Source organism: Coregonus lavaretus (assembly GCF_964263955.1).
Source record: "Coregonus lavaretus genome assembly, contig: HAP1_SCAFFOLD_1373, whole genome shotgun sequence".
In the NCBI taxonomy this organism is placed as follows: Eukaryota; Metazoa; Chordata; class Actinopteri; order Salmoniformes; family Salmonidae; genus Coregonus; species Coregonus lavaretus.
The window spans coordinates 31,121-47,500 of NW_028164913.1; the positions used below are offsets into that span (position 1 = coordinate 31,121).

General features: G+C 43.8%; 1 protein-coding gene across 1 annotated transcript in view; it reads left to right on the forward strand.

Moving 5' to 3' along the window:
* Positions 1 to 4,796: 4,796 nt before the first annotated feature.
* The window catches only part of LOC311116457 (cysteine and histidine-rich domain-containing protein 1-like), a 49,226-nt gene continuing 37,642 nt past the window's right edge, over positions 4,797 to 16,380 (forward strand). Inside the window, exon 1 of the mRNA XM_084191540.1 lies at positions 4,797 to 4,991. Within this exon, the coding sequence (XP_084047666.1) occupies positions 4,928 to 4,991 (64 nt within the window). The 5' untranslated portion in view covers positions 4,797 to 4,927. The remainder of the gene's footprint in view (positions 4,992 to 16,380) is intronic.

A 16,380-nucleotide genomic window follows, 5' to 3' on the forward strand; every position in this document is an offset into this window, starting at 1 on the left:
TTAAGGTCGTTTCCCACATATAGATTAAGCACAGTCCTGGACTAAACAGCAAATGGAGATTCTGTCTATATGAAAGCAGTAGACATACTGGTGTTGACCCAGAACTGACTGTTGTTACCTCCAACTGTTGTTAATCTCAAAACACCCAGAACTAACGTTTTACTTAATTGCGTAGAAATATGTTATGTGCATTTGGCCACCAGATATTAAATTGTTACCTAAATTAAGACAGCGATAACAAATTCTCTTTTATAATAGTGAACTGAATTAACGTTAACATAAATAGTAAAATAATAATGACTGTTTTAACACATGTGCACTCAAATCACTGGGGGACATCTCAGCGTTCAGTTCAGTGGAGCGCACATAAAGAGATCCTTCTATTCTGTGCTTTCAAACAATCAAATGGCTTCTTAATACGGAGATACAGTGAGGGGGGGGAAAAGTATTTGATCCCCTGTTGATTTTGTACGTTCGCCCACTGACAAAGACATGATCAGTCTATAATTTTAATGGTAGGTTTATTTGAACAGTGAGGGACAGATTAACAACAACAAAATCCAGAAAGACGCATGTCAGAAATGTTATAAATTGATTTGTATTTTAATGAGGGAAATAAGTATTTGACCCCTCTGCAAAAACATGACTTAGTACTTGGTGGCAAAACCCTTGTTGGCAATCACAGAGGTCAGATGTTTCTTGTAGTTGGCCACCAGGTTTGCACACATCTCAGGAGGGATTTTGTCCCACTCCTCTTTGCAGATCTTCTCCAAGTCCTTAAGGTTTCGAGGCTGACGTTTGGCAACTCAAACCTTCAGCTCCCTCCACAGATTTTCTATGGGATTAAGGTCTGGAGACTGGCTAGGCCACTCCAGGACCTTAATGTGCTTCTTCTTGAGCCACTCCTTTGTTGCCTTGGCCATGTGTTTTGGGTCATTGTCATGCTGGAATACCCATCCACAACCCATTTTCAATGCCCTGGCTGAGGGAAGGAGGTTCTCACCCAAGATTTGACGGTACATGGCCCCGTCCATCGTCCCTTTGATGCAGTGAAGTTGTCCTGTCCCCTTGACAGAAAAACACCCCCAAAGCATAATGTTTCCACCTCCATGTTTGACGGTGAGGATGGTGTTCTTGGGGTCATAGGCAGCATTCCTCCTCCTCCAAACACGGCGAGTTGAGTTGATGCCAAAGAGCTCCATTTTGGTCTCATCTGACCACAACACTGTCACCCAGTTCTCCTCTGAATCATTCAGATGTTCATTGGCAAACTTCAGACGGCCCTGTATATGTGCTTTCTTGAGCCGGGGGATCTTGCGGGCTGCAGGATTTCAGTCCTTCACGGCGTAGTGTGTTACCAATTGTTTTCTTGGTGACTATGGTCCCAGCTGCCCTGACAAGGTCATCCCGTGTAGTTCTGGGCTGATTCCTCACCGTTCTCATGATCATTGCAACTCCACGAGGTGAGATCTTGCATGGAGCCCAAGGCCGAGGGAGATTGACAGTTATTTTGTGTTTCTTCCATTTGCGAATAATCGCACCAACTGTTGTCACCTTCTCACCAAGCTGCTTGGCGATGGTCTTGTAGCCCATTCCAGCCTTGTGTAGGTCTACAATCTTGTCCCTGACATCCTTGGAGAGCTCTTTGGTTTTGGCCATGGTGGAGAGTTTGGAATCTGATTGATTGCTTCTGTGGACAGGTGTCTTTTTATACAGGTAACAAGCTGAAATTAGGAGCACTCCCTTTAAGAGTGTGCTCCTAATCTCAGCTCGTTACCTGTATAAAAGACACCTGGGAGCCAGAAATCTTTCTGATTGAGAGGGGGTCAAATACTTATTTCCCTCATTAAAATGCTAATCAATTTATAACATTTTTTACATGCGTTTTTTTTCTGGATTTCTTTGTTGTTATTCTGTCTCTCACTGTTCAAGTAACCCTACCATTAAAAGTATAGACTGATAATGTATTTGTCAGTGGGCAAACGTACAAAATCAGCAGGGGATCAAATACTTTTTTCCCTCACTGTAGATAGATAGATAGATTAACCTAGTGCTACCATATGGGGTATCTCTGCATATGTACATGGTTCTCCTAGGATGTGTCCCAAATGGGCCCTGTTCAAAAATAAGTGCACTGTATAGGGAATAGGGTGGCATTTGAGGGAATAGGGTGGCATTTGCAACGCAACCCTGGATTGTTAAAAGATTTGCAAGCTGGTTGTAATTTAAAGGAATCCCGCTACGCTATGTTTTCAGATTCACTTTTTGTAGTGTGACATTGCTTCATGAATATTTCTCTCTCTCTCTCTCTGTCGGAATAAAATGTGTCAAAACAAATAGATTACTGTCACTAAAAGTAAATTCACAGAATAGCATTATTATAGATGTCCCTTCATAGGCTAACGCACAACACAGCACGAAACACCATAACTATGCGGACGCGGAGAGGAGCTGATTAATTGTTTTCTTCTTCTCACGAATCAATGGAATAGGTTGCTAAACAGATGTATGGAACCAATGTCACATTATTGTCCAATGAACCAACAATGTCGCAAATCTATTTGTGTAGAATCAATGATGGAATTGCGATAGATTTTTTCATGCATCACCCGTCCGGGCCAGTCCCGTGCGCGACCTTATTTCCTGGATCAGTGAGGCGCGAGGTGATCCGGACACATCCCTGCCACTGTTATTAGTTATTAGCGCGAGGCATTATCCGACTGTGGCAAAGGCCTACAATGGATTTTTCTCAGAAGTCAAATCAATGTTTAGGCTACTATGCATCCCAATTCCACCACTGTACATATTCTAATTCCACCAATAGTTATAATTTTGCCTTTTCAGCTGAACTCCTTTATATTGGACCTCCGTCGGGACACCCATTGACTAACTGAAATGCAAGGCTATCACAACTTCACACAGAAACACAACTTTAGCCTATAGGAGGATGCATGGCAATAATGCAAACAATTCAGTGGTCCTCTGTAGCTCAGCTGGTAGAGCACGGCGCTTGTAACGCCAAGGTAGTGGGTTCGATCCCCGGGACCACCCGTACACAAAAAAAATGTATGCACGCATGACTGTAAGTCGCTTTGGATAAAAGCGTCTGCTAAATGGCATATTATTATTCAACCAGTCCAGAAACTGTGGCAGTCACATTCAACCCCCTCTAGACAATTGCAGAGAAAAGTTCCCAAAGGAAAGAGAAAGAGAGAATGGTCTTACGTTCGGATGAGGGGAAAAGTCCAAGCAAATGATCTTTATAGAGTACGCGCTTCAGCATATCCTATAGGACTGGCGAGCGGCGAAACACACGACGGAGGCACAGAGAGAGCAACACAGAGACTATCTCTCTCTCTCGCCAGTTGAGTGGTGTTGTGTTGGTTGAGTAGGCATTGATGTTGACCAATCAGTTGAGTAAGCATTGATGTTGACCACGCGGGGGCACGCAGTGCGCGCACACAGATTCCCCTGCCGCCGGACTGAGTCTTGCTCCCCACACAGGCACCTGCACTACATGACCAAAAGTAGGTGGACACCTGCTTGTCGAACATCTCATTCTAAAATCATAGGCATTAATATGGAGTTGGTCCCCCCTTTGCTGCTATAACAGCCTCCACTCTTTTGGGAAGGCTTTCCACTAGATGTTGGCACATTTCAGCGGGGACCATTCAGCCACAAGAGCATTAGTGAGGTCGGGCACTGTGCTTTGTGCACGGGGGCATTGTCATGCTGAAACCATTTTTAAAAATGATAAAAGCCCCAGACAATCATTTCTCCTCCTCCAAACGTTACTATTGGCACTACGCATTGGGGCAGGTAGCGTTCTACTGGCATCCGCCAAACCCAGATTCTTCCTTCGGACTGCCAGATGGTTTAGCGTGATTCATCACTCCAGAGAACGTGTTTCCACTGCTCCAGAGTCCAATGGCAGTGAGCTTTACACCACTCTAGCAGACGCTTGTGCATGGTGATTTTAGGCTTGTGTGCGGCTGCTCAGCCATGGAAACCCATTTCATGAAGCTCCCAACAAACAGTTGTTATGCTGACGTTACTTACAGAGGCAGTTTGGTAGTCGGAATTGAGTGTTGCAACAAAGGACAGACGATTTTTACGCGCTACACGCTTCAGCACTCTGCGGTCCCGTTCTGTGAGCTTGTGTGGCATACCACTTCGCGGCTCAGCCGTTGTTGCTCCCAGACATTTCCACTTCACAATAACAGCACTTACAGTTGACCGGGGCAGCTCTAGCAGGGCAGAACGTTGATGAACTGACTTGTTGGAAAGGTGGCATCCTATGACGGTGCCACGTTGAAAGTCACTGAACTCTTCAGTAAGGCCATTCTACTGCCAATGTTTGTCTATGGAGATTGCATGGCGGTGTATTCAATTTTATACACCTGTCAGCAACAGGTTTGGCTGAAATAGCCAAATCCACTAATTTGAAGGGGTGTCCTCATACTTTTGTATAAATAGTGTATCAGTAGTAGGAGGAATTATGATGTAAATGTTCTGATGATTATTCCCCATTTGAGGCTCACAAACCATATAAGCCTAGTGCAATGGTAATGATGGCCTACTTTGATTCATTTTTTTCCCATCACACATACAAATAAGCATTGTATTGTCATGGTGTAACTGTCAAAATGGTTCAACATTAAACGGGCAGAATGGCAGACCATTTTCTCCAATAGCGTCACTTGATTAGAAGCGCACGGCGAAGTTCTCCGAAGTTGAACGATGTGTATTTTCCGAAACTGTGATTGTTCTCGATGTTTCTCGAGTCATTATCGGCCATTTCCGCAAGTGTCAGAGAGCGGTTGCACGGATCAGTGGTCAGGCTAGCTCACACATCTTTTATCCTCAACATCTTAATTCACCGGTTTATCCGTTTGGAGGGGGTTTGATGTAACGTGTTGTTAGTACCATGTCGCTTCTGTGTTACAACAAAGGATGTGGTCAACGTTTTGAAGCAGACAACAACCCTGATGGTAAGCTAGCCAACGTTAGCCTAGCTACTGTAACGGTAGCTAGTTAGCTTGAACTACACAAGCAACATGCTCAGCTTGGTGATAAAGCATTTATTTAGCTGTAAGATTAGCTAGCTAACACGATGAACAATATCTAATGTGATCTATTCTGATGCCTAGTCATTTTACCCTGCCCACTGATCTGGCACTGGTAACGTACACCCTGTAACGTTAACGTGAAATAGATTCATTCTTGTGTAGTTTATTCCCCTTCCTGTGTTACTATTTGGATTTCTATATCTTTTTTAAAAAACTCTGCATCAGTTTGAAGGGATCCTAAGTAAGTATTTCATGGTAGTGTACACCTGTTGTATTTGGCGCATGTAAAAAAAAAAAAAGAATACAATTTGGTTTGATTTAGCCAAGTCAACTTTTGATTCTCAGCTAGCTGTGTTACAGTAGCTAACGTTAGCTAGCTGTCTACCTAGCCGCGTAGGTTTCGATGTAGCTACTGTTACTAGCAACGTTAGCTAGTACTCTATTAAACGTGAATACCCACATTTTAGGGGACTTCCGTTATCATTTAATTAGTGATGGGATGATTGATAGCGGAGCACCGACACTCCGATGCAGTTGTTCAAAGCGCTAACGTTACTGTACGGATTCGACACAACGTATCGATGCTTGTATCAAAGCAGAGCGGAGAGAGAGGCCCACAATGTGTCTCCCATGTGGCGTTTTTTCGTTGTTTAGCCCACCAAGCAAGGCATTTTTGTATGGTCAATCAGTGTCGAATTTAGTCAACACATTTTTTTTTTTAGGGCTTATTTGCTACGTAAGGTTTATTTAATTGAATGGAAGTTTTGTAATGCTTAAGTTGTTACGAGTGACCTTATTTAAGTAGGACACCTGACACCCCGGCAACTTTGAGGAAAAAAAAAACCCCTTTATATCGGAGATGGCGATGCATATTCATGGTTGAGGCTAGTAGCATAGCTTCTCTACATTTGAATACGGGCGGTCGACATCAGCAACCCTCATCGAATATTTAAAATAGGATTACAATACTGAGATGTATCCACCAATCTAAAGAAAGGATAGGCTCGACGTGCTGCTTCTACGGTGACGATGACTCTGGAATCTTCTTCTTCTTTGGGTTTTATGGCGAACTACACTCGAAAGGTGTATTATCGCCACCAACTGGACAGGGGGAAAACATTTACAAAATAAAAGTAAATTCCATACGTGAAGGGAAAAATAACATGAATCCCCCATACACTACATTGTTATTTTTTTTTACATTCCCACTCCTTCAGGCCTTAACGTAAATATCCAGCTCAGGCTCTGTGGCCTGAAAGGGTGGGACTGCACAAGACAGTACTCCATGAAGCTCTTAATAATAATAATAATAATATGCCATTTAGCAGACGCTTTTATCCAAAGCGACTTACAGTCATGCGTGCATAAATGTTTGTGTATGGGTGGTCCCGGGGAACGAACCCACTACCTTGGCGTTTCAAGCGCCGTGCAATACCAGCTGCAGAAACTATGATGTCGATCTTTTGTGACTTGCTTTCAAAATCTGACAAATCTATAGGAACTCTTTTTTTTTTTTTTTTTTTACCCATAAGAAAACATAGGATTTTTCACACAGGGTGCCTTTCTGTCGCTGGGCGGGCCGTTTGGGAACTTTTTGGCAACATTAGAGTATACTAACTTCTCCAGGCACCGCTACACCACTGGATAGGGCTGATGGAAAGACAGCAGTCACTCACAGCATGATGTTAAAGGATAAGCAGTCACACAGCATGATGTTAAAGGATAAGCAGTCACACAGCATGATGTTAAAGGATAAGCAGTCACACAGCATGATGTTAAAGGATAAGCAGTCACACAGCATGATGTTAAAGGATAAGCAGTCACACAGCATGATGTTAAAGGATAAGCAGTCACACAGCATGATGTTAAAGGATAAGCAGTCACACAGCATGATGTTAAAGGATAAGCAGTCACACAGCATGATGTTAAAGGATAAGCAGTCACACAGCATGATGTTAAAGGATAAGCAGTCACACAGCATGATGTTAAAGGATAAGCAGTCACACAGCATGATGTTAAAGGATAAGCAGTCACACAGCATGATGTTAAAGGATAAGCAGTCACTCACAGCATGATGTTAAAGGATAAGCAGTCACACAGCATGATGTTAAAGGATAAGCAGTCACACAGCATGATGTTAAAGGATAAGCAGTCACACAGCAGGATGTTAAAGGATAAGCAGTCACTCACAGCATGATGTTAAAGGAAAAGCAGTCACTCACAGCATGATGTTAAAGGAAAAGCAGTCACTCACAGCATGATGTTAAAGGAAAAGCAGTCACACAGCATGATGTTAAAGGATAAGCAGTCACACAGCATGATGTTAAAGGATAAGCAGTCACTCACAGCATGATGTTAAAGGAAAAGCAGTCACTCACAGCATGATGTTAAAGGAAAAGCAGTCACTCACAGCATGATGTTAAAGGAAAAGCAGTCACACAGCATGATGTTAAAGGATAAGCAGTCACACAGCATGATGTTAAAGGATAAGCAGTCACTCACAGCATGATGTTAAAGGAAAAGCAGTCACTCACAGCATGATGTTAAAGGAAAGTGGATCTGACAGCGTTTTAGCTACTTTGTCTGTTTGTTTCATATCTGCAATCATAATATCAGTGAAAAATAGATGGATGCAGTTCAATGCATGATTAATACACTGTTCAAAAAAATTAAGGGAACACTTAAACAACACAATGTTTGTTGTATTTTTGACTTTGTTTTGTTTTACCCCATATGTAACTCTGTGTTGTTGTTTTTATCGCACTGCTTTGCTTTATCTTGGCCAGGTCGCAGTTGTAAATGAGAACTTGTTCTCAACTGGCTTACCTGGTTAAATAAAGGTTAAATAAAAAAATTAATAAAAAAAAAACTCCAAGTCAATCACACTTCTGTGAAATCAAACTGTCCACTTAGGAAGCAACACTGATTGACAATACATTTCACATGCTGTTGTGCAAATGGAATAGACAACAGGTGGAAATTATAGGCAATTAGCAAGACACCCCCAATAAAGGAGTGTTTTTGCAGGTGGTGACCACAGACCACTTCTCAGTTCCTATGCTTCCTGGCTGATGTTTTGGTCACTTTTGAATGCTGGCGGTGCTTTCACTCTAGTGGTAGCATGAGACGGAGTCTACAACCCACACAAGTGGCTCAGGTATTGCAGCTCATCCAGGATGGCACATCAATGCGAGCTGTGGCAAGAAGGTTTGCTGTGTCTGTCAGCGTAGTGTCCAGAGCATGGAGGCGCTACCAGGAGACAGGCCAGTACATCAGGAGACGTGGAGGAGGCCGTAGGAGGGCAACAACCCAGCAGCAGGACTGCTACCTCCGCCTTTGTGCAAGGAGGAGCAGGAGGAGCACTGCCAGAGCCCTGCAAAATGACCTCCAGCAGGCCACAAATGTGCATGTGTCTGCTCAAACGGTCAGAAACAGACTCCATGAGGGTGGTATGAGGGCCCGACGTCCACAGGTGGGGGTTGTGCTTACAGCCCAACACCATGCAGGACGTTTGGCATTTGCCAGAGAACACCAAGATTGGCAAATTCGCCACTGGCGCCCTGTGCTCTTCACAGATGAGAGCAGGTTCACACTGAGCACATGTGACAGACGTGACAGAGTCTGGAGACGCCGTGGAGAACGTTCTGCTGCCTGCAACATCCTCCAGCATGACCGGTTTGGCGGTGGGTCAGTCATGGTGTGGGGTGGCATTTCTTTGGGGGGCCGCAAAGCCCTCCATGTGCTCGCCAGAGGTAGCCTGACTGCCATTAGGTACCGAGATGAGATCCTCAGACCCCTTGTGAGACCATATGCTGGTGCGGTTGGCCCTGGGTTCCTCCTAATGCAAGACAATGCTAGACCTCATGTGGCTGGAGTGTGTCAGCAGTTCCTGCAAGAGGAAGGCATTGATGCTATGGACTGGCCCGCCCGTTCCCCAGACCTGAATCCAATTGAGCACATCTGGGACATCATGTCTCGCTCCATCCACCAACGCCACGTTGCACCACAGACTGTCCAGGAGTTGGCGGATGCTTTAGTCCAGGTCTGGGAGGAGATCCCTCAGGAGACCATCCGCCACCTCATCAGGAGCATGCCTAGGCGTTGTAGGGAGGTCATACAGGCACGTGGAGGCCACACACACTACTGAGCCTCATTTTGACTTGTTTTAAGGACATTACATCAAAGTTGGATCAGCCTGTAGTGTGGTTTTCCACTTAAATTTTGAGGGTGACTCCAAATCCAGACCTCCATGGGTTGATACATTTGATTTCCATTGATAATTTTTGTGTGATTTTGTTGTCAGCACATTCAACTATGTAAAGAAACAAGTATTTAATAAGATTATTTCATTCATTCAGATCTAGGATGTGTTATTTTAGTGTTCCCTTTATTTTTTTGAGCAGTGTATAATTCACCAATACATTTCTTGGTAGTCCAACAAATATTGCTATCAGGTTGTAAATCACAGCTGGCCTGGTACATTGGGTGCTGTTTCAATGACTCAATATTATGGACAAAAACGTACGAATGTAACTAAGGCTGGGAATATCAATACAATCAAACTAGCAAGGGTAATGATCACAAGTCAGTCATAATAGGCTAGCGTATCTATATATGTAGCAAGCTAAAAATACGGAACCTAACGTTAGCTAGCTAGGAGGATGTCATGCCATTGGAGGAGTGGATGAGTGACTGACTTTTCCCCCTCATATCGTTTTTCGGTGGCTATACACAGCTAGAGATGCAGTTGTCATTTGGTTAGCTAGCAAGAACTTGAACGACTGTTATCCAGTTAGCATATCTCTTGCGTTCGCAATTTTACTCTGGCTATCTACTTCGATTTCAAAGAACTCTCGTCTGTGTGCCAGAACAACTGATTAATTTACAAACGCGCAACACCGGCTGAATATGACCGGTGTCAGTAAACGTAGGCAAAAAAAGTAATAGTTAGTCAAAAAAGCTCTAGATAACATGTAAACAGCCTAACCAGCTCTGCTATGGTGAGTAAAATGGTCAGAGTGAGGTGTTCTCTCATTTGTGTCTGAAAGTAGCTAGCTAGCAAGCTAGCCAACTCTAGCCAGTTAGCTTGGGTGCTTGGTTGGGACAAGCATGCATTGGCAGGCAAGCTGCAGAAGGACGAGGAGGCTCCAATTCCCCATCGTTTATCAGTGCAATTTTGACGGCCAACTAGCTGAAAAAGTTTGAGAGGGTTTATCTAATGTCCCTTCGTTAGATTTTAGCTCATTTTGCTCTGGCTAGCATTAGTTGTTTATCTTGTTGTTGTTGATGTTCATAACGGAGGGAGAGAGAGCCTACCTTTTCATGGTTGTTTGATCAATAGGTCTGTAAAGTTCCCAAATGTAAGAGGACTCCCGTGGTATTTACATATTTGCAGATATCCATTCAGGTGTATTTTGTGGCTTTTGGCAAATTAGTTCCAATGATCTGAAGTCACGCTGTTGCAACTGCCTGTAAACACACAGTCCAGTTCAAAGTGAATGATGGCAGGCCCGTGTGGCAAATGGCTTGTTTGTATAAAGGCCTACTGTAGCTCTGATTGGCTATAGCGTACCGGTCTGTGTAGACTCCGGTCCTGGACAAGACAGATGGTTTTATTTGGTTTTATTACTGCAGTGTCTATTAATTCTCCAAACGCATGGCTGCTTTCCCACTCTATATTGCAATAGAATTTTCACAAATGCCTTAGTATACGTAATTCCCAAACATTCTAAGAATTTATGAAAAAGTGAAAATGACCATATCTAAGTGGTCGCTTGTCAGAAAATGGTTTAAAAAGTGTCATTTTCTTTCTGGGGTTGTATATGAACAAATTTTAACAAGATTTCATGTTGCTAAAATGCTGTCAGTTCCACTTTAAATGCAACAATGTTTCACACACAAGTTATTTTCAAAGAGATGGCTAACAACAGCAAGCGGGCTGCAATAAAAAAACTCAGTTCCACTCTCCAGATGATAATAATTTGAAACTTAACCTCTTGTTGAAATTATTATTGAAAAGGGAGAAGCTGACAAATTAGAAACAACATCCTCTTTGATAACACCTGCTGCAGCCGTTGCAAACTAGCCGACAATAAAAGCTAGCTAGCTAGCCCGTAAGAAAACTACTGCTTGCTATTGCGCAGTGACCTGTTGGCCTTCAAGAAGTTTCCATATGTTTTAGTAAAAACGGTCACACCCATTAAGTCAAAATGTGATTGGTTGATTCCACTGTCACTCAAATGTTGCCCTAATACAGTTGAATTGTAGATGTCTTTATCTATCTGCTGATGGCCTAGCCAATGGCTGACTTAGCTAGCTAGATTTATCTCCCCAGAGACCAGCAAAGGAAAATCCTGATTAGATAATTTTTTCTGTTCAGTGTTAACCCTTTTCTTTCCAACAAAAACCGAAGAGATTAAATCTGAACATCATTGAAAAAATAATGTAATTATCATTATTATATTATTTTAATAAATATTTAATAAATCCTTAGCCCTTCTCTGAAGGCATAGAAGGCCCATTGTTCCCCACTGTGTTTGGGTTAGTAATAATTTGTAGAGTGGCTCTATTTGCCCTCAGCATGCATTTTTTTACTATTTTGAATGTCTAAAGAATCCATATGTTGTTCTGAAATATGAACACAGAAATACTGGGCATTTTGAACTCTTATTATGGTGGTGATTTGACAAAATTACAATCATAGCCTTGGACTTGCATTTGTCTGGTCTCAGGCATGACTCTGTCTCTGACCCTTTGTCCCCCTCCCGGTCTCGGTCTTGACTCGGTCTCTCCCCACCTCCAGTCTTGACTCGGTCTCGCCCCACCTCCAGTCTTGACTCGGTCTCGCCCCACCTCCAGTCTTGACTCGGTCTCTCCCCACCTCCAGTCTTGACTCGGTCTCTCCCCACCTCCAGTCTTGACTCGGTCTCGCCCCACCTCCAGTCTTGACTCGGTCTCGCCCCACCTCCAGTCTTGACTCGGTCTCGCCCCACCTCCAGTCTTGACTCGGTCTCGATCTTCTCCGTCTTGGTCTTGACTCGGTCTCTCTTTAGGTGGTCTCGAACACAACACTGTTGTAAAGGCCAGTTTACAAAAGCTCTGAGGATAGTACACATATCCCAGCTGCACTCGAGTAGAGAGAGGCAAAAAACACTAGCACGAACTCTACTCCTTCCTGCCATTAACTCTACGATTCATCCACCGTGCATCGACCACTCCTGGAATTTTCTTTAATAGAGCAATGTCAACATCCTCTGAGACTCCAGCAATTACTACCTTGACAGGTGCCCTGCTCCGTAGCTCAATGCATTATACAACTTATCCGATTGATATTTGCTCCCGAGTGGCGCAGCGGTCCAGTGTTAATACTATTGTAATTATTTTGCACTATAGCCTATTTATTGCCTTACCTCCATAACTTGCTACATTTGCACACACTGTATATATATTTTCTGTTGTATTTCTGACTTTATGTTTTTTTACCCCATATGTAACTCTGTGTTGTTTTTATTGCACTACTTTGCTTTATCTTGGCCAGGTCGCAGTTGTAAATGAGAACCTGTTCTCAACTGGCTTACCTGGTTAAATAAAGGTGAAATAAAAAAATAAAATAAAAATAAGGCACTGCATCTCAGTGCTTGAGGCGTCACTACAGACCCCCTGGTTCGATTCCAGGCTGTATAACAACCGTCCGTGATTGGGAGTCCCATAGGGCGGCGCACAACTGGCCCAGCGTCGTCCGGGTTTGGCCGGTGTAGGCCGTCATTGTAAATAAGAATTTGTTCTTAACTTACTTGCCTAGTTAAATAAAGGTAAAATAAAAAATAAAATAAAAATATCCAACACACGTTTTTTCTGATCAGCAGAAACACAAGAAATCGGAACTAGTCTACTGCACGTGAGCTTCACTGAATTCACTTCACCCAAAGCTTTCTCCATCATTTTGGATGTTTCTGTCAGAAACGTACTCCTACCAGATACGATTGGGGTATATAGCTTATTTTTCCATTCTTCTGGACCCAAGTCCATTCATCCATATTTCCACCGGCATGAGGTTCAAATACTATATCTGCCATCGGATCGTTTTTTACCTTCAGACATCATTGATCACGTGCTTCTGACCGTTCAAAACTTCAGACATCACACTAGCATCTGACAGTGTCGGAACCAATGATGTATCTAAACCCTGGATTGCCGATGGTGTGTATTGGCCAGTGAGAGGCTTTTGAAGCCACCGGGCGGCCATATTGGCACTCCTGAAGCCACCGGGCGGCCATATTGGCACTCCTGAAGCCACCGGGCGGCCATATTGGCACTCCCCAGTGTTTTGATCAAGACATTTCATCTTCTTAGCGGATGAAAGACAGCTCAGGGCGTAAAGCCACACAAATCTATCCTGACATTGTAGCACACTAGTATCGAGTGTTGAGAGAGCATATATATTTTATTTATTTATTTATTGTAAATGAATAGTTTAATTCAAACCCAAAGCAATGTTGACAAGCAGTTACCACATGATACACGACGTACAAAGCTTTGTTTGATCCGTCAGTCAGTGAAACAGCGACCTCTGCTGGACACTACTTACAGAATTAGTCTGGATATATTTCACTATTTCTCACCTGACCGGTGGTTCTGCTTGTAGAGCAGTGTTGAGTGAGTCTCTGGCCCTGTATAGATTTTATTTTGTTTGTAAAGTTTTCTTTGAAACACTGGCTACATTGTATTTCTAACTTTTAAATGATGTTTCGATAAGCATAGGCTGTTCAGTTTTTTATTTATTGAACATCCTGAATCATGCAATGGAGCCACCGTCTTTTGTAAATGTTTTGTTTGTTAAAAAAAAAAAAATCCATCTTGCTCGTTTCAAAGCATAGACAGATCGTTTCAAAGTAACATTAGCATGTGATCAATGACGTCCGAAGCTTAGTTTGATCGAACCGTGTGTTGCAAAATGCCGTGGTGCCGGTGCTTTCTTCAATGCAAAGTTGCTTTCAAACAATGATCTCTACTGGACACCTTATTTACAAACGTAGTTTGATTATTTTTTTCTCTCCAGTTAATAGCACCAGCAGGTAGGAACAGGGATTTGAGATTGCGTCATCTATGGATCTGTTGGGGCGGTATGCAAATTGGAGTTGGTCTGGGATGATGGAGTTAATGTGTGCCATAATCAGCCTCTCAAAGCACTTCATGATTCCAGATGTGAGTGCTACAGGTGCGGTAGTCATTGTGGCATGAAGCCTTAGAGTTCTTAGGAACAGGAATGATGGTGGTCGTCTTAAAACATGTAGGGATTACAGACAGGGACAAGGAGAGGTTGAAAATTACCGTGAATATGCCTGCCAGCTGTTCTGCACATGCTCTGAGAACGCGCCCTGGAATACCGTCGGGCCCCGCGGCCTTGCCGGTGTTGACCTGATTTAAAGACCTTTCTCACGTCGGCCTCGGAGAGCGAGATCACCCAGTCCTCTGGGTCGGTAACGGCCCCTCACACCCGGCTCCATGTTGTTGTTGTCAAAGCGAGCATAAAATGCATTGAGTTCATCTGGTAGAGAGGCGTCGTTGGGCAGATCACGGTTGGGTCTTCCTTTTGTAATCCGTAATGGACTGTAGCCCCTGCCACATGCGGCGGGCGTCAGAGCCTGTGTAATATGATTCCACCTTGTTCCTATATTGTCCTTTTGCTCGTTTGATGACTCTGCGGAGGTCGTAGCGTGACTTCTTGTACTTCCATTCCTGTCCTCGGCCGTAGCCTCTGGTTGTCTACGATAGCGCTGTGTGCGGTAGCCCTGTCCTTTAGGTTAGCGCCAACCTCTGTGTTAATCCATGGCTTTTGATTGGGGAAGCAGCGAACCCTCACCGTGGGGACAATGTCGCCTATACATTTTCTAATGAAGCCGGTGACGGAGGTGGTTAGCTCGTCGACGCTATCGGCGGAGTCTCTAAACGTATTCCTATCAGCGTTAGCAAAGCGGTCCTGTAGCATACCCTCTGATTCTGGTGACCATTTCTCAACGGAACGAGTCACGGGTACTTCCTGTTTTGAGTTTCTGCTTGTAAACAGGAAGCAGGAGTACGGAGTCATGATCTGATTTGCTGAATGGCGGACGAGGGAGGGCCTTGTATGCTTGCTTGTGGGTAGAATAACAGGGATCTAGGACTTTGTCGCCTCTAGTGGCGTTGGGGACGTGTTGATGGAAGTTGGGCATCACGTGCCTTAGTGACGCAGAATAAAAATCTTGCTTGTTTATAGCCTTGTACAGTTCGTTAAGTGCCAGTTGGTTATTTTTCTGCTGAGGTGGAATGTATACAATGTATTCCAAGACGGGTGAACAATTTGTCGACACTTCCACCGCGCTGGAGTTGGCACACCAGCTGGTGTTGATGTAGAGGCAAAACGACTCCACTGAACCGGTGAATGGAGAATCCATTGAGTTGGATAGCAGTGGGGGGTATCTTGTCTGAGAGCCATGTTTCAGAAAAGCAGAGAATATTGCAGTTTCGAGAGTCCCGTTGGTAGCAAATCCGCGATCGGATGTCGTCCATCTTATTGTCGAGTGACTTGGCCAGTAGAACGGAGGGAAGAGGTGGCCGGTTTTCCCTTGTCTCACCAGGATCCTGGCAGTACCAGATCCTCAAAGTTTAGTAGCACTGCCAAGCTATCCACCGTCTTCCCATCTGGTGTCACCTGGAGGTGCTTTGCCTCAATAAGATAGGTCCTTTTATTCCTTTCTGGAATTCCTGTTATATACTGAACAAAAATATAAACGCAACATGCAACAATTTCATTGATTTTACTGCGTTACAGTTCATATGAGGAAATCAGTCAATTAAAATAAATAAATTAGGCCCTAATCTATGGATTTCACATGACTGGGAATACAGATATGCATCTGTTGGTCACAGATACCTTAACAAAAATGGGCCTCACAACGGACCTCAGGATCTCGTCAAGGTATCTCTGTGCGTTCAAATTGCCATCGATAAAATGCAAATGTGTTCGTTGTCCGTAGCTTATGCCTGCCATACTATAACCCCATCGCCACCATGGGGCACTCTGTTCACAACGTTGACATCAGCAAACCGCTCGCCCACACGACTTTGTGGGTCCTTGATTAAAAACCTGCTCTAGAGCGCTCAGGACCTCAGACTGGGGCGAAGGTTCACCTTCCAACAGGACAACGACCCTAAGCACACAGCCAAGACAACGCAGGAGTGGCTTCGGGACAAGTCTCTGAATGTCCTTGAGTGGCCCAGCCAGAGCCCGGACTTGAACTCGATCAAACATCTAAGGAGAGACCTGAAAATA